The sequence below is a fragment of the Rhinolophus hipposideros genome (genome assembly GCF_964194185.1).
Source record: "Rhinolophus hipposideros genome assembly, chromosome: 22".
In the NCBI taxonomy this organism is placed as follows: domain Eukaryota; kingdom Metazoa; phylum Chordata; class Mammalia; order Chiroptera; family Rhinolophidae; genus Rhinolophus; species Rhinolophus hipposideros.
The window spans coordinates 608,749-631,154 of NC_138068.1; the positions used below are offsets into that span (position 1 = coordinate 608,749).

Consider the following 22,406-nt stretch of genomic DNA (forward strand, 5'->3'; position numbering starts at 1 on the left):
AGCACAGCGATCCAGGTCATCGGGGACTGTGCCTCCAAAGAGCTCACAGTCTGATAGATGTGACCAACAGAGGCACTCGCAAGTTGCTATGGAAACACACACAGTCCAGGGCTGGGGGAAGGGCCCAGAGGGTCTCCGATGAGGTATTGAAAGATGAATGTGGTTCTGAACAGAACAGGGTGCAGGCGGGGGCAGTGTCTCCTTCTGGGTGACTGTGAAATTGCTGGGACGCTGGAGGTGGACCAACCTGGGTCCACACAGGCTAGAACTGTTTATTTAAAAGCCTCTGAGCAAAACCAGCAGAGGACTCAAAGCGTTCTGTCTGCTCCTTGGTTTGGGTGCCTGGACGGAGCCCAGACGGAGTTGGTGACTGCTGGTGACTCCGGTCTGTAAACACATTTCCCCCCCCCGCATGGAGCTCCTGGCAGACACCGGGGCTGGGGAGGTGTGGGTGTCCCAGGCTTTCAGCGAGGCCAAGTAGGGGCACAGCGCCAGCGCCTATCAGGTCGGTCCCTCTGGTGGGCACATGAGCTCCCTGCTCTGTGTCTGCACTCAAGGCGCTCGTATCCCCCATCAATAGTCCCTCCCAGCTCTTCCCAGATAGCAGGGCAGTGGGCAGAGGTCCTTCCTGGGCAGGGCAGTGGGCAGGGGTCCCTCCTGGGCAGAGCACGTTGTATCCTGAAGCGCCCTGCTCCAAGCATGGCCCATGGCGAATGGCAGAACAGTGGCTGTCCTGCTGCGCTGTGGCACCAATACAGCTTGTCATCGGAACAGGGAGACCTGTGTGACCATGTGGTCTCAGCCCTCAGCAAGTCACAGAACCCACCTACTTAGGAATAGCCTGGCGTCATCTGGCAGGATTGCAGGAGGGCAAATGGGGAGGGTGGAGCCCCTTTCCGCCACCCTGTTTCCAGCAGCAGTATCCCCTGCTTGGAGGGGGCAGGCTCCCCCACACATATGGTCTGAGGGGACCTCATAGTCTGTGGGGACAGGCAGTGGGGGGTCCCTTTGTGCTCGGGGCGGCGGTTTGTAAGCTCTGCGGGCTGGGACTTTGTGGGGATACCCTAGCTTTCTGTCTCCCTTTCCTGGAAAAGTCCTCCTCCGGTTCCCCACAAGCCATTTGAGGTCCCAGCCCCTGTGTTTGTCTGTCTCCCCGACATCGACATCGGGGTTCCTGAGGGCCGCTCCCTGTGCGATGCTAATCGTGATGAATGTTTGTCACTCTACGTGCTCACCCAAAGTGCTGCCTCTGACCTTCACATGCCCTCTCCCTCTGCACAGTCATCTGTCAAATCCTAATCAGTGTGAGTGGGAGGGGCTGCAGCAGGAGCCAGTCCCACAGGCTTTCCCAGGAGGCCTGAGCCGGCAAGGTCATCCAAGGTTGCCTTGTCCCATGCCCCTGGGACAATGGTCTCGGCCATCCATGGTAGCTTATGCCCTTGTCATGGTGGCTGAAGATTCAGCTCCCGGATGCCCTGGCCGCTGGCTCTGGGAGGAAGGGAGGAGGGATGGCTCTGCCCCGGGGTGTTCTTCCCCCACACCTACCTCCTGGAAGCTGTCTGGGCATAGGGGTCCCATAGAAGCCACTGTCTCAGAGGTAACAGTCTGTCCCCCAGAACTACAGCATCCGAGCCTGGATATGAGGGACCCACACACTCCAGCTGCTCGGCTCAGCCTCTGGCCACCTCCAGAGGAGGCAGGAAGGAGCTCAGAGCAGCGAGGGCAGTGGCCAGTGAGCCGGAAGGTGAAGGGCAGCCCCAACTGGCAGCACCCTCGTCCGCGCGGCAGGTGCTATGAGGGGCTTCTCAGGCCCACAGGGTGAGAACAGCGCTGGAGGCAGGGGGAGCGCAGCTGAGCTCACCGAGGGGCAGAGACCCCCTCTTCCAGCCTGAATGTCCCCACAGAGCTGCCACGGCAGAGCCCATCCCTGACGTGAGACCTGGGACCCAGGCTTTGAGGGGCCCATTTTCCTGTAGCCCAGACAGCCAGACCGCAGGCCCCGTGAAGAAGTGCAGGACCCTCCACCACTCAGCGCCCCTGTCCGGCTCAGCCTCACCCCTCCTGGCCTGGCACAGGGCCTCGGGGACAGGGACATCCCTGGGCAGCGGCGATGCCCCCTACCTGCCAGTTCAGAGAATGAGGAGCTGCAGTGTGTGGCGTCCGGGCTTTGCTGATGCTAGTTGCTTGATGAGAAGGAGCCACCAGCCCCTCCCTCAGAGGGGGAAATGCCGTTCTAGGGGGTTGAGCCAAAGAAGAGCGCTCTCCAGGGCCAAATCTGCATTTCTGATGCTGAAAATGTATTTAAACTCTGCAAGCGACATCAGAGTGATCATCTTCACCCAGCACTGGGAGGAGGTCCAGCACCTCCCTGAGAACTGGCCAGGGACGTGGCAGGTACTTTGGAGAGAGACAAGGCACTGGGTGGGGCCCTGGCACCTGGATGGCCAAACAGGTATGATGGCTCAGGTGCAGAGACGTCCAGGCCGGCCACCCACCGCCTCCTGGTGGCTGGCAGGGGGAAGGGCATGGGAGAGGGGCTGAGAGAGCAGGGGCCGAAGCCTTGGAGAGCCATGGGGACGCCAGAATATTCATGAGTCCGCCCTCTCACCCAGGTAGCTGAGGCCCGCACTGGCTGCCTCAGCTCCTGCTCCTGGTTTTTGGAGCCATGATCGGCTGCTTGTAGACGTGTGTCTGTCAACAGGGAGCAGAGTTGGGTTTCAGGCGCTCTCCTGCGCAGACAGCTCTGGACACAGTTGGGGGACCGTGGGGTGGGGGTGGCAGGAGGCCTCCGGAGCTGTGACGCTGGGGGTGGGTGGCCCGGCCCTCTCCTTGGTCTGAGGGCCTCAGCTTTGTCATTATGGGAGTAACAGAATAATAATGCCAACCCAGATGCTTGTGACAATCCATCTGGTGTGACAAATGTTAGAACATGCTGGAAATGAAAAAGGGCTCCACGCTACAATGAACCCCTTCTCCCCTGCTCCCGCCCCTACAATGAGGATGGGCTCAGAAACCCAAGGGCAGGGGAGCCAAGCTGCCCTCCTCCTGGCAGGACAGCATTTCCACGCGAGCGACAGGCACCCATGCTTGGCTCAGAGGATGTGTCCAGCGGGGTCCGAGCCAGTACATTCATCAGTAAGAACTAATTAGTAAGCTCTGCGTCTCCTTCCACAGGCACCTCACCCAGTCCTGGCTTCCGGCTCACTGTACGGAGGCTGAATGTCCAAAATGGATGAAGGCCGGCCGAGAGCCCGAGGGCCCAGCTGGACCTCAGCACGTCCATGAACCAGGCACAGAACAAGTAGCGAGAACCAGAGCGGTGGGCCTACAGGGCCGGCCACCTCAACTGCTCAGCGCCCCTGCCCAGCCCCATCTGACCCCGGGTCCTTGGGGTGCCTGGCACATAGAGGGGCTAAGGACGGCCTTGTCCCACCTGTCCCGAGGCAGCACGCCAGCAGCAGAACCCCCCAGAACGCATGCACGCAGGGCGGCCCACTGAGGAGGGGGCAGTAGCAGCCAGCGCCCTGGTGTGCTGGGTGGCCTCAGGCATCTCGGGTGCCCAGCGCTGGTGGGTGGATAGCACCATGGACAGGATGTGCTGATTAGAAGATCCAGTTGCCCACCTGGCACAGGGAGCCAGCCACTGCACTGGGATCAGCCCCTGGGTTTGGGGACCTGAGTTCCCACCGACCAGCAGGCTTTCACACGCGCTCCCTGTGCAAACTTCCCAGGAAATGGCCTGCAGCCTCCAGGCTCTCTGCCTGCCTCTGGGCCTGCACTGTCCAGCTGGCTTTGGGTGGAGGTGCAGGGTCTTCCTCGCCCACCCCCTCCGCTGTGCCTGAGGCAGCTCCGACCCCAGAGAGACCCCACTGCTGCAGAGCAAGCACGAGGAGTTCTGGCCAAGCCTGGACGTGACTCCTCCATTGGCCCAGAGGGGCCAGGCCTCGAGTGGGGTGGGGGCTCCTGGCCCCAGGCAGAGCTCCATCTGAAGCGGCAAGGGTCTCTGACCGGTGTCAGGCTTCGGGCCGAGCAAGGGCAGGTGTCTCGGAGGTGAAGGAGGAAGGGCAGGTTCAGTGTCCCTTGCAGGGCCCCAGCTCTGCTCAGCAGCTCTCCAGTCGCTGGCAGTCACTCCGACCACGTCCTCCCTACTCCTCCAAGGGACACGGTGACCCTCGGCCCTCAGCCAATCCCCTTGGGATAGCTGCAAGGCTCAGGTGGGGCGTTATTGGCAGGCGACCAGCTGGCCGGGACAAAGGGCTTCTCTGTGCCAGTGGCCTGTCAGGACACAGTTCTTCACAAGGAGTTGAACTCTCTCTGCTAACATCTGCCTCGGGGGCGTGGCCGGAGGCTCCGTGGTCTGTGTGCACTGGCTAGAGGGGCGGGCGGGCACCCGGAGACCTGCCATTTGGGTCCTCTGTTAGGCTGTTTGCCACGGAGCCCTGTGTGGGGGTCCTTGGCCCAGACCTGAGCACATGCCGCTCGCACACGCTGTGGTCTCTGGGGCAGGTGGCAGGGCCCACACCGGGCCTGGCTCCATGCCTGGACTCTGAAGGCACCTGAGTTGTGACCCTGAGTCCAGCCCCGTAGCTGTGGGCACATGGACCTTCCCCTGGAAGGGCAGAGCAGGAATCGCCAGGTGGCTTCTGTTTAATGGCAATTTTAGCCTCAGCAGCAGTGACAAGTCAGCAAATGCCAGACACCCAGCCAGGTACTGAATGCCGGCTGGCCCGACCCCTCTCCATCGTCGCAATGGCCCCATGAGTTGGGGACCGTCACTACCCCACTTAGCAGCTGAGGCTCAAAGAGGTGCCTGGCTGGCAGGGGCAGAGCCAGCATTTTAAACTCATGTCTAAGCACCGATTGTGTTTGCTGGATCAACTGCGAGCCTGGACGCAGACACACTCGTTCGTGTTCATTACAAACCGAGTCTTCACTCTGCAGACTGCTCCACCTGGGGGCTGCAGCCCTCCTGGGGGTGTATGGATGGGGCAGGGGCGTGTCTGTGTGTAGAGCGGGCACACACAGCCGTGAAGGGGAGCCCAGCCAATGGCTGTCTAAGAAGATCCTGCAGGTTTCAAGGATGACACTCAGCTTACAGGAAGCCCACCTGTGGCAGGAGTGCTTTTGAAGGTTGGGGTTGGGGCTCAGCCACACTCGATTGGCTCAGAGGGATAAGGGGGCTGCCAAGACACTCCAGCTTGGGCTGGTGCCCCAGCAGGAAGGGTGCCTGTCGGCAGCTGCCGGCTTTGGGCAGCACAACCTCCAGGCCAGGGCTGAGGGACGGACGCCCAGGACGCTGGGCCAGGAGGAAATGTGCTTGGGGTCCACGGCTTACCCCAGTCCTCGGGGAGAGGCCTGCTGTGCGCTGCTGTCCAGCCTCCTTTGCAATAAGGTGCCTGGTGTTTTAGGTGGTGACGCCCTGTCCCACCCCTCACCCCAGTCTGTGTGGCCTCCAGCTGACTGGCACCAGTGTCTGTGTAAAGGGTCTGCTTGGAAGCTTGTGCAGCTGGGGAAAGAGGAGGGCACTGCCCCTGTGGAGATATGGCCCCAGCGTCCATGTTTCTCCTTCTATGGCTTTCAAAACTTTTGCTGAAAGAAATGGGCAAAGACAGCCTCAGATGGCCTTTGTCCCCTGGGAGTTGGGCGGTGGGTGGAGCTGTCCCTGGTGCTGAGAGCAGGGAGGCCACAGGGGCCTGGAGAGCACGAGGAGCCAGCCTGGAGGAGGTGGTCAGCAGAGGCCTGCAGCCCAGGAGGATGCTTGTTCCCACACAATGGTCAGGGTGGCTGGGGGCTGGACCGGCACCTTTCATTTACTCGCCAGTAGTGTGTGCTGGACCACAGCTCCCGCTGAGGGGTCAGACGCCAAGGTCAGGCTCGGTCCTCCTAACAGCCCGGAGAGAATGCCGCCAGGCCCAGTCCGGGGCTCTGCCAGGCAAGGTCCACTGTGCATTAGGGGAGGGTCCCACTGGCATAAATAAATGGCCAAGAAGAGTGTTTCAGGGGCAGCCAGATGGTGGGCGCCAGGGGCATCAGAGGGAGGGCAGAGTGGCCTCGCCAGGCCCAGTGAGGCGAGAACCACCAAAGTCACTCCAATCCATTCCTGACAGATGACAGGAAACTCAGTGAGGTGAGTGTTTCTCAGACCCCTCCCCAATCCCCAGCACCCTTGCTCCTGCCTGACCCAACATGGTCATCATTTCTCCCTCCTGGTGTCACCTGCCTGTAAGTTCAGGACCAACCCAAACCACCTGGGTCCTCCCAGCCTGAATGTGCAGTGTCTGGGCCAGCTGGGGGTTGGTGTGCAGCACACAGGGGCCCAAATGGACCTGGCCTCACCTGTATCTTCTTGGCAATCATCCATTCGCCCACTCATCCATCACCCATCCACTCACTCAGCACATTTACCCAGCCCTTACTAAGAGACAGGTGTTGTGTGTAAAGCCTAGAGCCTCCCCTCGTGAACTTACATTATTAGCAGGGGTGGGGCAGGGGAGAGGCAACAGAAGACATGCAATATGTCTGGTGGTGATGAGTACTAGGGAGAGACGTAAAGCTGGTTACGGAGCAGAAGTCGGGGAGGCGGGGTGAGAGAAAACACTTCTGGAAAGTTTAGTTACAAGGGAGCACTGCACTTCGCATGGGTCCCCTCCATCAGGGGTACTTGGTGTTCAAGGGCTGCTGTGGCTGACCCTAGGAAGAAATGGAGGGACATCTGGTACAGTGTCACCTGGGTGGGGCAGAGGTTTGAGCAGGGCAGGGATGGACATCCCCCACCCCTCAGGTGAGGCCAGGTGGAAGATGGGAGAAGTCTCTAGGGCTGTGGGTGAACAGGCAGGACTCTGCCTCCCAGCTGAGCTCACCAGCACTGCCCCTGGGCTCATGTGGGTCATTGAAGCCCCACTGGGTTCTGGGGCTGATGGGCCCCCTCCTGTCCCCTCCCAGGGTTACCTCCCTCAGCCCCTACATGATTCCTCCACAGACCATGCAGCTCAGACTGGGCACCCAGCCGAAGCTCCCACCTTTAATTCCAATCCCTGCTTACACCAATAACTGGTTACCATGGAAATGTCCTTGGGACAGGGTGGAGGGTGGAGAGGGCAACAGCAGCGGGGAGGCCTTTCTACAGAGCTGACGTTCAGTTCTGCTTCAGCAGCAGCCTTTGGAGCTAGTGTGACAATGGCTGGGGTGGGGGTGCAGGTGGGGAGGGGTCTCCGGGAGCCTGCGCCACACCCGCTCCCCTTGGCCTCCACCCATGATCACCCTCAGAGGACCCTGTCCTGCCGTAGAGGACTCGGGGCATGGAGGTGCCCTCTCCAGAGCTGGTCTCATTTGTCTGTGAACCACGTTTTCCTTCCCTCAGAAACAATTTCAGCAGCAGCCAGAGGGAGGGGCCTAGAGGCCTGGAGTAAGGAGCCAATTCAGAGGCTGTGATGATTGCTAGGTTCTGTGCTTTCCAGCGGGCCCAGGTGGGGAGGGAGGGCTGTGCAAATTAATGAGTTAGACCCGATTAATCTTGCCACATTAGCAAATCCTCTGGGAAAGCCAAACGAGGTTGGACAGATGTGTGAGAGCGTGCATGTCAGAGCCCTGAGGACTGGCGCTAACCCGGCCTGGCCTGGGGCGCCGGTGGAGACGGGTCTGCTGGCCTTGCTGGGCTCACTGGCTGAACCTACCTGTGGGAATGGTCACAAACGCACCATCCCCACTGTTTGAGCTGGCCAAAGTGAGGGGAAACAGGACAGCTGACTGCATGTGTGCTGCTCCTGCCAAGAACATAGGGCCTCTTTCGCCAGAGACGTGTGCCATGGGGACGATTCCAGCACCAGCCCAGGCCAGGACGCCAGGCTGAGCCCTGGCCAGGGGTGGGGGACCCGCCTGATTGCTACATGAATCCTTGGGCCAAATCAGCTCCAAATCTGAGGCCTCCAGCATCAGAGCTGCCTGAGATGGCAGTCACAGGTCAGAGGTGTGGGGGTCTCCCCCCAGGCTGAATAGGCTGCGTGGGGGGATTGCCAGACTCTGGAACTTAAGCAAACTGCAGGCTATTCCCTGTGCATGACGGAGTGGCTGTCCATGATCCCTGGGGCTACGATCCTGTGTGCCCCTTCCTCCAGGAAGCCTTCACAGACTGGTCCAGCTCACCATGCACCCTTCTCTCTTCTAACATTCTCGGGAGCACCCAACCTTAAGTCCCAACGGATGAGCCCAAATGCAGAAGCATGAGGAAGCATCCTCACCTCAAAAGGTCTGTGTGCACAGGATGACAGGACAAGGCAAACGTCACTTTATCAGGCAGTGACAGACCGTTTATGCCTCACCTTCCTAGATCGTCAAAGGAGCGTAACGGTGACCTCTGCTTCTTAGGGGTGCTGACATGGCTGGGAGGGACCCATCCAGAGCACTGTTGGCCTCTCCCACTAATAAAGAATGTGGAATCAGCTCTGTAAACCACTCCATCCAGCACTCTCCTGTTTGTTCTGGGATTTCTCATCAAGATAGCATGTACAGACAAAGGAGGCTATACGCACTTTTTCCCATGCTCATCACCCTCCCCAGACCGCTCCCCAAGAGGGGGGCTCTGGCAGGTTCTAAACCTCAAGTAGCCCTGCCCTGGAGGAGGTAGCCTTTGCCTGCCACGTGGTGGGAATGGTCTGGGAGCCTCCACCCCTCCCTGTGCTCTGTCAATGATAGGCAGGCCCTGCTCACCAGCTCCTGGTTCAGCCCACTCTCCACTCAGCTTGCAGAACCTTCTGGTTCTTAGCACAGAGCTGGCTCATGGAAGGAGCATACAATGCCAGAAGAACCCAGTGTCTGGCACTGCCTGAGGGGCTTCGGCGGGTAAGAAGGAGGAGAGGGGGGGAAAGGAAGTCTTGTTTGGAGGGACTACGGCTCTAGGTCTGTGGGTTGGTCCGAAGGAGGGCAATGTACCAGGGCTGGGAGGTCCAAGGAGTTTCCCCAAGGGCAGACTTCCCTTGGCTCCAGGGAAGGACAGACCATGGCTGCCACCAGGAGGTCATCTCAGTAGGGGCACAGGCCAGTCTGGGGATATGCTATGCCCCAGGCCTGGAGGAAGCCAGGTTGCAGACCCTGAAGACAGGTGGCCAGGGTTGGAATCTCACTACTGGCTGTGTGACCTTGGGCACGTGGCTTAACCTCTCTGGACATCCATTCCCTCATCCCCATCCAGGGACAAGTCCAGAGCCCACCTCCTCAGGGTGCTGTGAGAGCCCAGTAAGTCCACACTTCTCAAAGGCTTGGGCCAGCATCTGGAAGCCCACAGACCCGTGAGCAAGCAGCACTGCTGAGACTGGACACTCAGGGCCCAGCATGTGAAAGTTCTGTGTGTGCCTGCCCCAGTGGACAAGTGAGAAGAATGGAGAGGTGGAGGGGGCAGGGCAGGAGAGATGGGCGCAGGGGCTGTCACAGACATTCTGGCTCTTCAGGGGCGGGGTGCCCTCTTTCTCTGCCCCCACACTGGAGGGAAGTCTCTGGGGGGCTCGGTGCCCCTCGCCTCGCCGTCTAGCTGCAGACTGGTTCTGTCGCGCAAAGCAGCCCCTTCCGGGACTTCGTCCAGGCACCTGCTGCTCTGTGGGGGGTAACCTTGACCTGCCTGAGGGCGGAGACCCTGCCCGTCAAGCGGCACAGCCCGCGGGAGCTCGGTTGAGGCCCACAGTGTTGAAGGTCCCTGCGGGGACGCGGGGGGTCTGTTCTCCAGGCACCTGAGCCTGACACCCTCCGTGCTGCCCCACGGCCACAGCGCGTGGGGTGGGGGTGCCCTCACGCCCTGGCAGTCCAGGGCTCGCTGGCGCGAGGAGGTGGGGCCGAGACTCCCGCCCCCGGCTTGACCAGGAGGCAGCGAGACGGCGGCTTGCCTGTCCCCAGAAGGAGGGCCGCAGGGCCTGGGCTCCCCACTGGACGCTGCCCGGTCTGCCGGGAACGGGCCGATGGGGGTGGGCTCTTTCCTGACCGCCTCACCGGGCAGATGCCGAGGGAGTTGTGATTTCCAAACTGCAGAGCGGGGCGGGGGAGATGGAGTTACCCAGGCGAGTGCGGGGCACCCCTGGGTGCTCGTAACCCTGCGGGCAGGCTGCGGGGAGCCAGGACTGGGGTCGGCGCCTCGTGGTCCGAACCCAGAACTGCGGCGCGACCGCCCACTAGCACGCAGTGACCACGGTCCCCACCCACGGCTCGGGCACGTTCTCAGCCCCGGGAGGACGAGGGAACTTCACCCGTGCGGGCCGAGCCTCCGCGCCCCCTGTCGGCTCGCGGTCCGGCCCCGCTTCCCTCCCCTCCCCCCGCCTCCCCTCCCCTCCCCCCGCTTCCCTCCCCTCCCCCCGCCTCCCCTCCCCTCCCCCCGCCTCCCCTCCCCTCCCCCCGCCTCCCCTCCCCTCCCCCCGCCTCCCCTCCCCTCCCCCCCGCCTCCCCTCCCCTCCCCGCACCTCCCCTCCCCTCCCTTCCCTCCCCCTCCCCCCACACCCCCCACATCCCCCACACCCCCCCTCCGTCCCCGCCGGCTGCAGGCCGGGCCGGGCGGGGCGTGCCGCTCAGCCCCCAGTCCCGCGCTGCCGGCCCAGCGGGAGGAGCGGCCGGGCGGACTGAGCGGCCGGCGCGGCGCGAGGCGCATGAAGTTGGCCGCGCGCGGGGCTCGGAGCGGGGGCGCGGCGGAGACAGGAGCCGCCCGCGTCTGGAGCCCGCTCGGTGCGCCATGGAGCTCGAGGACCCGGGGGCGCGGCCACCTCCGCCGCTGGCGCTGCTGTTGCTCCTCGGGGTCGGCCTCCTGCCTGGTAAGTTTCGGGCGCGGGACCGGCCCCCTTTCGTCCGCGTTCAGGGCGGCCCAGGACCTCGGAGGCCAGAGGAGGGCAGGCTCCTGGCTGCGGTCCCAAACCGCGGGTGCGCGCAACGGGGCAGCCGCGGAGGCTCCCGCACCCCTGAAACGCAAAGGCTGTCCTGCGGCGCGGCGAAGCCGGCACAGGAGTTAACGCGCCCGCGAGTGCGGGAGAGGGGTTTGGGTGGAGTGGGGGCTGCTGTTTCAACAGCTGGACCCAGAAGCTCCTACTAGGGTAGAGAGAGGTGGGGTCCATCTCATCCTTCCTTCCCCTGCCGCCATCTGGCCAAATTAAACTGCAGACCTTGTCCCCATGCTTGCTCCTGGTTGGGAGGGATCAGAGGGGTGGCCTCTGCGCTTTTCTGCTCCCCAGGGCTCAGAGGGACAGAGGGAGTTCCGGCCCGTCCCCCCTCCCCTTCCCAGGGCAGCACCTCGCTATTTAGGGGAAGTGGAGGGAATTGAAGCCCTGGCCGCACTGAGAAGTGGCTACACCTTCCTGGTCAAAGGGACCAGGAGACCAGGTCGGTGCTCTGGGCTGGGGGTGCAGTGTCCAGTGTCCAGGAGGGCCCCCAGTGGTGTGTGAGTCCTCGTCAGGTCCTGTCTGTGACTCACAGGTGAGAAGGGTAAGCAGGAGGTCTCCTGTCCCCTCCCCCAAACTCCTCATGATGCAGGCACCAGGGGAGGCAGGGAGGCCTTCAGACCACAGATCACCCTTGGGCTGTGGTGGGCTGGATGAGAAGGGCTCCTCCCAGGCCCTCCCCAGTGGGGGCCTCCCCCCAGCCTTCGTGGAGGGCAATCTGTGTGTCCATCCAAGAACACAGGACGCTGGGCTGGCTGTCAGAGTCAGCACTTAAAATATCCCTTAGACATCATCAGGGAACGAGAGAGAGCTCCTTCTAGGTGGTAACTCGATAATCAGCGGGGCTGGCAGCCATAGGGAGCAGGCTGTGGGTGTGTGGACCCTCACTGTCCCCCCTCCGTCTCCCGCCTGGGCCTGCCCCACTGCCGTCTGCCCCTCATCCTGCACTGCCCCCACCTTGTGCTTTGAGAAGGTTTCCGCTGGTCGCTGGAGATACAGGCTCCAACGGGACTTACCCACATCAGCGCTTGTGGAAACAGCTGTCCACTTCTGTGTGAGATGCAGGTGTTTGGAAGGCCTGAGGGGCCTGGGAGGTCTGGCAAGGCTTCCCTAAGGACATGACAGTTACTCCCTGGGTAGAGGGGAACCCGAGGCCTGGAGGAGGGTGTAAATGTCCTGAGGTGAGAGGAACCTGCTGAGAGGAGCTGGGAGGAAGCCAGGGAGGCAGGCGGCGGCAGCCTGGACGGTACCTGCTCCTGAGCCCCTGCCTGCCGGTCCCCCAGCAAGCAGCCACGTGGAGACCCGGGCCCACGCAGAGGAACGGCTGCTGAGGAAGCTCTTCTCTGACTACAACAAGTGGTCCCGGCCTGTGGCCAACATCTCAGATGTGGTCCTCGTCCACTTCGGCCTGTCCATCGCACAGCTCATTGACGTGGTAGGTGTGGGGGTGGGGGACAGGGAGTTCTGGGCCTCGGCTGTCAAACATGGTGACAGAGCGTCCCGACAGGAGTACCTGTGTCTGGGAGGCCAGCCTTGAGGTGGCCCTGGGGCTGGGGAGTCTGGACAAGTTGGAAGGGCTACTGTCCAGGCCTGTGGAATGCCTTAGCCAAGGGGTTCAGACGACAGGCAGGCCTTGTGCACCCCTGCTCCAGGCCCCGCCCTCCTCTCCCCTCCCCCACACGGAAAACCAAAGTGCCAGGTTTTCAGCAGTGGGTCAGGGAGGGCACCTTCAGAAGCAAAGAGCAGAAAATGCCTCTGTGGGGGTTATGGGGGTGGGGACGGCTGCCCAGGCCTGCAGGTGGCCGGCTCATGAGCTTCTATGCGAGCTGTGTGCTGGCTGACCTGGAGCTGCTCCAGGAGGCCCGTTACGCCCGGTCTAGAATGCAGGGGTTCAGGTGAACCATGGACAGGTCTGGGGTGTTTACCTTCCTGGTTAGGGACCAAGGTGGCTGCTGGAAAGGTACAGGGGTCCAGTCTCTGAGTAGCCATTGCTATGGAGGTGCTGGGGCATCTATTTGGGGTGGGGCCCATCCTGTGGGGGTGTCTGACAGTGCTGGGTACACAGCCTGGGGTGGGGGTCCCAAGGGCCTGGCATATGGGCCCCTGCCTGGCGGGGAGGGGCCTCTGGGAGCCTGGCTGGCTCACCACGAGGAGGTCCTCAGCCTGCTAGGTTGGAAGGGCTGGGGTTTTCCACACTAGGATCCAGCTGCAGGGGGCTGCAGATACCCCCAAATGGCCACCCCATTCGCCTGCCAGGACCCCAGCCTCGGGTCGGTTCTGTGAGGGCTCTGGAGGCCGTTATGGTGACACCTTCAGCTGCCTGCCTATCTCCTCGTCTGTGAAATGGGCTGAGCATAGTGTGGCCTCCTCGGCTGAGAAGGAAACAACCAAGGGCTTTGGGAGGTGGGAGGGGCTATGGTCACCTTCAGAAGGACAGAAAGGGCCAGCATGGGCCCCGTTAGCAAGGAGACCCAGCCTTCTTGCCCTGTGCTCAGCCGTGCCCAGGCTTCTGCCGGCAGGCAACCTGGAACAGGTCCTTGGACGGTTCCTGCAAAGTGCTCCTGGCTGGGCCGCAGCCAGGAGGCAACCAGAGGTGCCCAGGGTTCCTTAACCTGCTGGGGTTTGCAAACACGGCTCAAGGTGGTAGCTGGTGGAGGCCGCTGCTGGCAGCTGCTCAAGATTAAGGGTCGGCGCACAGCAGCCTGGCTGCCTCCCTGAGCTCCCTGGGGCTCACTCCTCACTTCCCGCACCGCCCATCTCCCCAGTATGCACAAAAGAAGCTGAGGCCAGGAGGGAGCACACCAGCTCCAAGACCCCAGGCCCGTGGCAGCACCAGGCAGGGAGGGACCAGCTCCCAGGCTGTGCTGAGGCCCTGGGGCTGACCAAGCACAGGCCCCACACATGTGTGCGTGCCTTGCTGGAGCCCTGGGTGTTGGCTACAGGGCCACCATGCTGTAGTGGGAGGGGCCAGCCCGCCTCTGAGCCCCTCAGCTTGTGCCTTTGCTGCAGGTTTGTGTCTGGAGGCGAGCGCTTGCCTGTGTGAGCTCACCCCGCCAGGAGCCTGAGGCGGCTGGGTGTTTTCCCTGCCTGGGCTGACTTTGCAGGAATGCACAGAGTGCTTCACACACAGAGTGGGGGCAGGCACAGCCACTGAGGAAGGAGGCCAGGCCCTGTCACCTTGAAAATCCCTGGGGGCGAGGGGTATTGGGGCACAGCAGGGGCAGGCTGTCCTTCTACAAGGAAGGGCAGGATGCCGGGCACCAGCTCAGGGCTCTGACCGGCAACATTGTCCAGGAGGAACCAGGAGCTACCTCCCTTTCCTACACAGCCGCCTGTAGCTGGGGGAGGGTCAGATCCCAGCCACCTATGAAGTCAGCTAAACCTTGTCCCTGCTTTGCTTCTGGAAAGAGTCAGGGGTTCTTGTCCCCACATCCCTAAGTCTCTTCAAGGCCTGCCATCCTGGGCTTGGTTGCCTCTAGAGACGAGGTGCTCCCTCCCTCCCCATGTTCAACCTTGGCCTGTCCTAGTGGATAAGGACATTCAGGGCCAGAGAGAGATGTGCCCCCATCACTGTCACCGAGGGGATTATGACCTCCCTTCTTCTCATTTGTGTCCTAGGATGAGAAGAACCAGATGATGACAACGAATGTGTGGGTGAAGCAGGTGAGTGGGAGGGGACATGCCCACCGCTGCTATCCCCCGCCCCCTCACCCCTACCCCACACGCCCTCTCAGGTTGCTTTCTCCTCCTGCCTGCCCCAGGAGTGGCATGACTATAAGCTGCGCTGGGACCCCGGCGAGTATGAGAATGTGACCTCCATCAGAATCCCCTCTGAGCTCATCTGGCGGCCGGACATCGTCCTGTACAACAAGTGAGCCCCAGGGGACTTAGCGGACGGGGTTGGGCCACCTGGCTCTGAGCTGAATATAGGCCTGGGATTCCATAGCGCTTACAATGCAGCAATTGGAAGCACTTAGCTCCCCCTGGTTCCGGCCTTCTGGCCACAGCCCCCTGCTCTCCCCACTGCCAGACCCCAAAAGGCTCCTGCCCCGCCCATTCCAGGGCCGTGGGCGCTGGGCCTGACCTACAAAACGTTATCTGATTACAAACAGCTGAGCTCTTCTTCAACTTAATTGATTCCAGTAATGGCAGCGAGAAAAGCAGCCACACATGAAGGAGCTGGGAGATGGTTTTCAGGGGCGTTAGGGGGTCAGCTTGGGTGGGGGGGCACTTCTCCCCCTGCCCTTGGCAGGCTCTCTGCTCTCTGAAAGCCACTGGGTCTGAACCAGGAGCCCTGTGTTCTCCCGCCCCCCACCCACACCCCCGGTGCCCTCCAGCCTTCCTGGGCCCCACGCTCAGCTCTCTGTGGGGATAAAGCCCCAAAAAGCAGTTTCCAGGCTCTCGGCCTCACTTAGAAAGGTGCTGGCTCGTGTAGTAAATGGCCATCAACCGTGATCAGATGGCCAGCAGCTGTGGCTAGTTGGCCGTCAGCTGTAACCCGTAAGCCATTGGCCACTAATATAACGGCTGTGGCTACGCTAGCAGGAAGAATGGAGGCTAGCAAGAAGGTGGTGGCTGGCAAGTGCGGACTGCTGTTAGGCAGATTATGTAGATCCTGCTTCCTGTGTCTCCAGCCCAGCCGCCAGCGAGACTATATTGGTTTGACTCCCCTGTCTATGGCTCCGAGGGTGTTCCTTTTTGGCCTTACCGTGTCCTGCGTTCTTATGTGGGGAACGGGAGCTGAGACCCCACCGGACGCCCTGCACGACACTCTCCGAGCCCCACCCCCAGGACCTGAGCTCCAGGGAACACACGTTAGGTTAACGCTCTGGGACCCAGGGGAGCATTCAGGTTCAGGGGGAGCTACGACTCCCTGGGGAGAACAGCAGCTCTCCCACAGGCTCTGGGGCCTGTACAGCGCCCCCAGGCTGCAGCCCAGAGGTGCGGAGGGCCACCACCAAGTTTCCTCCTCTCTCCTCCTGCCATGACCTATGGAAGGAGTGGGGTGCACTCTACTTCTCTGTGGGGCTGTGGTCAGCGCCGAGGCCGTCTCTGGATGGGGCTGTGGGGGGTGACCCTGGACCCTGGGGATGGAGGCTGATGCTGGCTGGGCCACAGCCACTGAGGAGGCCCCTTTCCCATCTTGTGGGTGGAGAAACCCAGACCTGTGGCCCTGGGTGTGGATTCCAAGCCCCTGGGATCAGTGATCTTCTGGAACATGCCATGGGCTTCCACCAGCTCGCACCACTAGAGGGAGCTGCTGAGGTCCCCGCAGTGTTTGCTGAATGGGGAGTTTGCTCATCGGTCCTGTGAACATATTTGAATTCGTGCCTCAAAGGGGTGAGACTGCTTTTGGAGAGATGGAGCCAGGGGAAGGGAGTAAATGAGATGAGGCCGTTCTGTGTCCACTCCTCATGTAGGTGGTCTGTGTGGAGCCAGCTTGATGTGAGGAGCGGGGTGCCAGCTCAGGAGGGTACCAGGGGGTCAGTGGGCACCGACTGAGGCTGTTGGGGGGTCGGAGCTTGGGGACCTTTAGGTCCAGGCCCCAGCAGGGTGCTGGGTGCCACACACGGAAGGTCCGAGGGTCCTGGGGTGGCCACTGTGGCCTCCTTGTGCCTAGCCAGGCCAGCTGGGGTCTCCTGTGGGCTATGGCTCCATCGCCAGCCAGGCTGCCTGCTGGTTCCCCGGGCAGAATTGTTCGTAGGCCTAGGACTGGGAGGGACAAGGAACCACCTGCTCCACAGCTTTGGAGGCTCAGGGTGCCCGGGAGGAAGCTGGGGACACTGGCCCCAGTCCCTGCCCCAAGCCCCAAACATTTGCCATCATCATCACCCACGTGCTTGTGTGTCACCCCCGGGGTAGGGGTGACCAGGCTGAGGCGGGGAGGCGAGTGGCATGCTCAGGGCCAGCAGCCAGCTCTGCCCAGTCCTGTCCCAGGCGAGGCCACCCTCCTTCCTTTGCTCACCAGTGGAGTGGGGATGGCGGGCGCACAGGGGTCGGGGGGCAGCAGGCCTCACTCCTCCCTCTGTCTCCCTGCCCAGTGCGGACGGGGACTTCGCCGTCACCCACCTGACCAAGGCCCACCTCTTCCACGACGGCCGGGTGCAGTGGACGCCCCCCGCCATCTACAAGAGCTCCTGCAGCATCGACGTGACCTTCTTCCCCTTCGACCAGCAGAACTGCACCATGAAGTTCGGCTCCTGGACGTACGACAAGGCCAAGATCGACCTGGTGAGCATGCACAGCCGCGTGGACCAGCTGGACTTCTGGGAGAGCGGCGAGTGGGTGATCGTGGAGGCCGTGGGCACCTACAACACCCGGAAGTACGAGTGCTGCGCCGAGGTGTACCCCGACATCACCTACGCCTTCGTCATCCGGCGCCTGCCGCTCTTCTACACGGTCAACCTCATCGTGCCCTGCCTGCTCATCTCCTGCCTCGCCGTGCTCGTCTTCTACCTGCCGTCCCAGTGCGGCGAGAAGGTGACGCTCTGCATCTCCGTGCTGCTGGCGCTCACCGTCTTCCTGCTGCTCATCACCGAGATCATCCCGTCCACCTCGCTGGTCATCCCGCTCATCGGCGAGTACCTGCTGTTCACCATGATCTTCGTCACACTGTCCATTGTCATCACCGTCTTCGTGCTCAACGTGCACCATCGCTCCCCGCGCACACACAGCATGCCCACCTGGGTGCGCAGGGTCTTCCTGGAGGCCATGCCGCGCCTACTGCTCATGGAGCGGCCGTCTGTGGTCAAGGACAGCTGCCGGCGGCTCATCGAGTCCATGCACAAGACGGCCAGTGCCCCCCGCCTCTGGCCCGGGCCCGAGCCCCAGGGGGAGCCCCACCACGCAAGCAGAGCCCAGAGCTGGGGCCCCTCGCCCAGCCGGTCCTTCTGTGGCCCCCTGGACGAGTCTGTCAGGCCCCAGCCTGCCTGCAAGCCGCCCTCTGACCAGGTCCCCACTCTGCAGCCCTCAGAGGCCCAGAAAGCCAGCCCCTGCCCCTTGCCTGGCTCCTTCCACTCACTCACCGGCACCAGGGCCTCCGGGCTCCACAAAGCCCAGTCCCTTAGCGTCCTGCACATGTCCAGCCCTGGCAAAGCAGCTGAGGGCGGTGTCCGGTGCAGGTCCCACAGCATCCAGTACTGCGTTCCCCGAGAGCAGGCTGCCTCCCAGGCCGATGGCCAGACCGCCAGCTCCCCCGCCTCCCTGAAGGTCCCCCCAGTGGAGCTCCCACCCCCAGAGGTATCTCCATGCAAATGCAAGTGCAAGAGGGAGCGGTCCAGAGGGTCCCCACACGCTGCCCTGAAAGCCCGCAGCACCAAGGTCTCACCCCGGCACCTGCCCCTGTCACCAGCCCTGACGCGGGCGGTCGAGGGCGTCCAGTACATCGCAGACCACCTGAAGGCAGAAGACACAGATTTCTCGGTAAGACCCCTTCCCTGGCTGCATCCCAAGGTGCCCCTGGCCCAAATGAGGCAAGCGGACACTCACAACTGCCCTGTCTGCTCTGAAGGAGGGAGTGGCCAGTGAAAAAATATAGCAACTGGGCCCAGACCCAGGCTGCCAGCCCGAGTCCCCACTCTCGTGTTCCCTCTTTCCCGAGCCGCCAACACTTTGTGGGGTTCCTGGGATGGAGCTGGGGCGGATGGCCCAGAGTGACTATCGGGAGCACATTGTGGGGACACCCCTTTGGGCTCCAGGACACAAGAGCCTGTGGGCAGCAGGGAGGGGCCGCTAGCCCCATCTGTGCCCCGGAGGGGCTGAAAAGAGCCAGGTGGGCCTGGCGGGAAGAGAGGAGGGGGCATCTGGGACACAGCCCTGGCCCTCAGGCCAGCCCCAAGCTGGGGAGAGGGAGCACAGTCTGGGTGGGGGTGCAGGAGGTTGGTGGGGCTGCTCCCTGAGTGCTGGGCTCTTCTGGCTCTGCTGGCCACATCTCGGGGTGTGCTCGAGGGTGCGTCCAGATTGACAGTGAGTCCCCAGCTCAGAGCAGGGGCGAGAGTGGGAGGGCAGGGCCAGCCCTGGGGCAGCAGGGGGAGGGCACTGCCTGCCTGCCTGTCAGTCATTCTCTGCTCTCCTGGGGCCCAGCCCTGTGTCAGCTTCCTCTGACCCCAGTGCACACACTCCCCTGACCCTCAGCTCGTCTGGGGCTCCTCCTCATCCCCTCTGCCTCCTCTGAAGGGGCCACAGCCTCCTGGGGTGTCGACTGAGCTGGTTTATCAGACCTGTAACCTGTCCTGGTAGCCGAGTGAACCCCAGAAAGCGCTTCCACACAGTGACCCCCGAGAAGTGAGTGAGCCAGTCTCCCCCGGTCACCCCACTGAATCCCAAGGGACTGTGGAGCCATTCTGGAGGTTTCTGGAAAGTTCTGCCCGGGAGCAGTTAGCTCTGGGATAGCATTTTGCCGCCAGCTCTGAAAACAAAACATCTCTGGACTGGTGATGGGTCTGAGTGGCGCCAGATCAGAACCATTTCTGTGGAGTGCAGGGTCTGGTGCCGTGTCCCCACCGCCTACGTGCTCCGACTGCCAGACCTGCTTCTGGTTCCGGAACCTGGCAGCTCTGGGCGGTGATGGCGTCTCATCCTCAGGATGGGGACGCCGGGGGCGGATGAAAGGCAGAGTGGGGACAGCGGGCTCCTGGGTGGACTCTATTTATAAGTGACCCTGTTGGCGCTCAGGGTTCCTGTGAATGAACAGGCCATTTGGTTTGGTTTAAACCATCAGGACGCCTCTGATGAATTTAAAAAGCAGACAAAAAATGGCAGTGAGGGGCCCACTGACAGAAACAGAGCCTTGCCCCTCGCCCAGGCCTCTCAGACCCTCTGACCAGCTAGCCAGGCCCTGAGCTGCTTCCTTTCCTGTCACTTGGGCGCCGCCAGGCTGCCCTCCCTCCCCCAGCACCCGCTGTGACCCTGCCAGGCCCGCTGAGCCTTTGCTCCTGGGGTCACCCAGGGAGCTGTCACTCCTGCTGCAGGCCAGGTAGAGCCCTGAGGTGGGGGTGGGAGCCATCCCGAGCTGGGGTCTGCTCCCCCCACAGCCATGCTGGGCTTCAGTGTCCCCACCTTTCCGTGGGACAGTATTGCCATCTTTTTCAAGTGAGCGACCGCAGATGACGTGCTCAGCGTGCTTCATGCGTGTGTGTGCGCGCGCCTGTGGCCCACCCTATGGCTTCTCGTCTGGACCCCATGAAGCCCAGGGCCCCTCCCCTTCTGCTCGCAGCACCCACGGCTGTGCCACCTTGAGGGGCTTTAGGGACAAAGCTGAGAGGGAAAAGCAGTGAGGGGCCTCGGCCACGTAGGCAGCTGGCCTCTGAGCACCTGCCCCAGGGCGGGGACAGCGGAGTGGAGGGCAGTCATGCTCGGACGCTGTCCCACATGGGTCCCCTGAGGCCCTGGTTGCAGGTTAGGCTCTGTGACCAAGAGTCCTCCTGGCCCTTGTCCTGCATGGCCTGCGGGTCACTTGCTCCATCTGCACAATGGGGGTGTACTCTGTGATCTCCACAGCGCCCCGTCCACCTTTAGCAAACCCGGGAAACAGCTGGGCCCTGGTTTCCTCCAAAGGCAGCCCCGCCTCTACCCCTGGGGGCTCAGGAATCCTGCCTGGCAGGTGCCGTGGGGCACAGTGCCAAACGCTCATCTCCCACAGCAGTGGCCCCCGACGCTGGCCCCGAGAGGCGCTGGCCCCTCTGCAGCCCAGGGTCCTTGAGCCCAGACTTCAGCTGGACAGGCCACTTCCCTACTTGTCACTTCAGTACCGGTGTACCTGTGACCCTGTTGGCAAGGATAGGAAACGGAGAACTTGCCACGCAAAGCACCAGGCTCTAGAATGTTCCTGCTGCCTGTGAGGCCGCTGGGCGGTGGTAGGACGGCTGTTGTGTGTTGCAGGTGAAGGAGGATTGGAAGTACGTGGCCATGGTCATCGACCGCGTCTTCCTCTGGGTGTTCGTCATCATCTGCCTGCTGGGGACCGCGGGCCTCTTCCTGCCGCCCTGGCTGGCTGGCATGCTCTAGGGGCCGGCACGGGGGCCCCGACGCCAGCACGACAACGGCAGCCTCTGCGGGGCTGCACCTGCTCTGCACGGGACCCCTGCACCCGCCGGGGTCACGCCCTTTCCCACACTGTCCCCCCTTCTGTTTACTGTAAGATGGACTTGGGAAGAGCTCTTGCCTCTTGGGGGTGCAGGGTGCTCAGTCCCCTGGGACCTGTCCCAGGGCAGCCAGTGGCAAAGGGGCCGGGCTGGTAAATGCTTGTTTTTGTCTGCAGGGCGGTGTCACCGCCTGAGTCTTAATAAAGCTTATTGGGAGCATGCCCACACGTTGGCTTCCTGTCCAGGATGCGCGTCTGACCACTCTCAGCAAAGGTCCCAGCTGTCCCCAGGTCCTGTGACCACGCCCTCTGCCCCTCTCAGCCCCAAACGCCTGTCCTCCCTGTGGGACCCCTGGAGGCCATGGCTACCCCTCCTCCCGGGTGTGGGGGCACTGCCCGGGTCCTTGGCCAGCTCTGGCGAGTCAGCAAACACGCAAGTCTCATTTGCCAGGCTGGGTCCAAGCAGGGGTTTTGTTTTGTTTTGTTTTGTTTCAGTAAATTAGTGAAAACCCAAGTTTGTGTCTGAGGGGCCTTGGGGAATGGAGCTGTTAGACCTGGTCATGCCTGGAAGAGAATTAGGGGAGGGACCCCTGGGCTCCGAGATTCCAGACGTCTACCTTCCAGGGGTCCTGTGGGGTGTCGTGCTAGCACTTTGCAGGGACCCCAGTCCCTATGCGCACTGGAGGTTTGTGAGGGTCCTGGAGTAGCGTCCAGGCTGTCCCCACACCTCCCTGTGGGCTCCCCCTCTGCGCACAGCCCCTCGAGATCCACTCTGGGGCTTCTCAGCCACAGTGAGGCTGGGGGTCCCTGAGGACAGCTCACTCTGGGACACTGGAGTGTGGTCCCTTGGAGGGGCTTTTGTGGGAAGTGGAGGGGACCCCTCTTAATGGCCTCCTGCCTCTGGACTCGTTCTCTGGGGACCAGCAGACCCAAGGAGCCTCTGTCACGTGGAATGCAAGGGTCATCTTGCCCAGAGGTGGGGGGAGGCCCAAGGGCAATGGTTCTGGGAGCCCAGTGTCCTCCCCCGAAGGCAGAGGACGGGGTAATACCAGCAGTGATCTCTGTGACCTGGGGAAACACTGCCCCTGGGTGGCCGGGGGTGGGCGAGAGCTACCCTAGGCCCCAATTCTTTGGAACCCTCAAGTTCCAAGTGTGGGGGTGGGGGGGGACACTGTGGCCCCTTCCCCAAAAGTGATGAGTGACATTGGCTGGCAGAAGCAGGCCTGGTGGCTGAAGGAATCATTCCTCCTGTCAGTGGTCCAAGTCCGACGTCAGGGGTGCTGCGGACAGGCTGGACCAGGTCCCGAGGTACTTGGGGGACTGAGTCAATAATTTGGTTCAGAGCCCGGGACAGGCCACGTGTATGATGAACTAGAGACTGAGGTGCCGGTCCCAGACTCGGGGGCTGCACCCCACCCGGG

The 22,406-nt window shown here is 62.2% G+C and overlaps 1 protein-coding gene across 3 annotated transcripts; it reads left to right on the forward strand.

Annotated features, from left to right (window-relative positions):
* The first annotated feature begins 10,476 nt into the window (after positions 1–10,476).
* Positions 10,477–21,497, forward strand: CHRNA4 (cholinergic receptor nicotinic alpha 4 subunit). Of its 3 annotated transcripts, none has more exons than XM_081033831.1 (6): positions 10,477–10,784; positions 12,188–12,339; positions 14,523–14,567; positions 14,639–14,775; positions 16,946–18,326; positions 20,784–21,213. In XM_081033831.1, the coding sequence occupies exons 1-6, from the start codon at positions 10,706–10,708 to the stop codon at positions 20,907–20,909; spliced, it is 1,920 nt and encodes a 639-aa protein (XP_080889957.1). In that variant the 5' UTR covers positions 10,477–10,705; the 3' UTR covers positions 20,910–21,213. The 3 variants fall into 3 exon arrangements, with proteins under 3 accessions (XP_080889957.1, XP_080889955.1, XP_080889956.1); XM_081033829.1 differs by having other exon boundaries at positions 10,568–10,784; positions 14,666–14,775; positions 20,784–21,497; XM_081033830.1 differs by lacking the exon at positions 10,477–10,784 and adding an exon at positions 11,298–11,439.
* Positions 21,498–22,406: the final 909 nt, after the last annotated feature.

Coding starts and splice junctions, on each gene's coding strand:
- CHRNA4 (XM_081033831.1), top strand. CDS start 10,706: ATGGAGCTCGAGGACCCGGGGGCGCGGCCACCTCCGCCGCTGGCGCTG. Junction 12,340..14,522: donor TCGCACAGCTCATTGACGTG/GTAGGTGTGGGG, acceptor TTTGTGTCCTAG/GATGAGAAGAACCAGATGAT. Junction 14,776..16,945: donor GACATCGTCCTGTACAACAA/GTGAGCCCCAGG, acceptor CTCCCTGCCCAG/TGCGGACGGGGACTTCGCCG.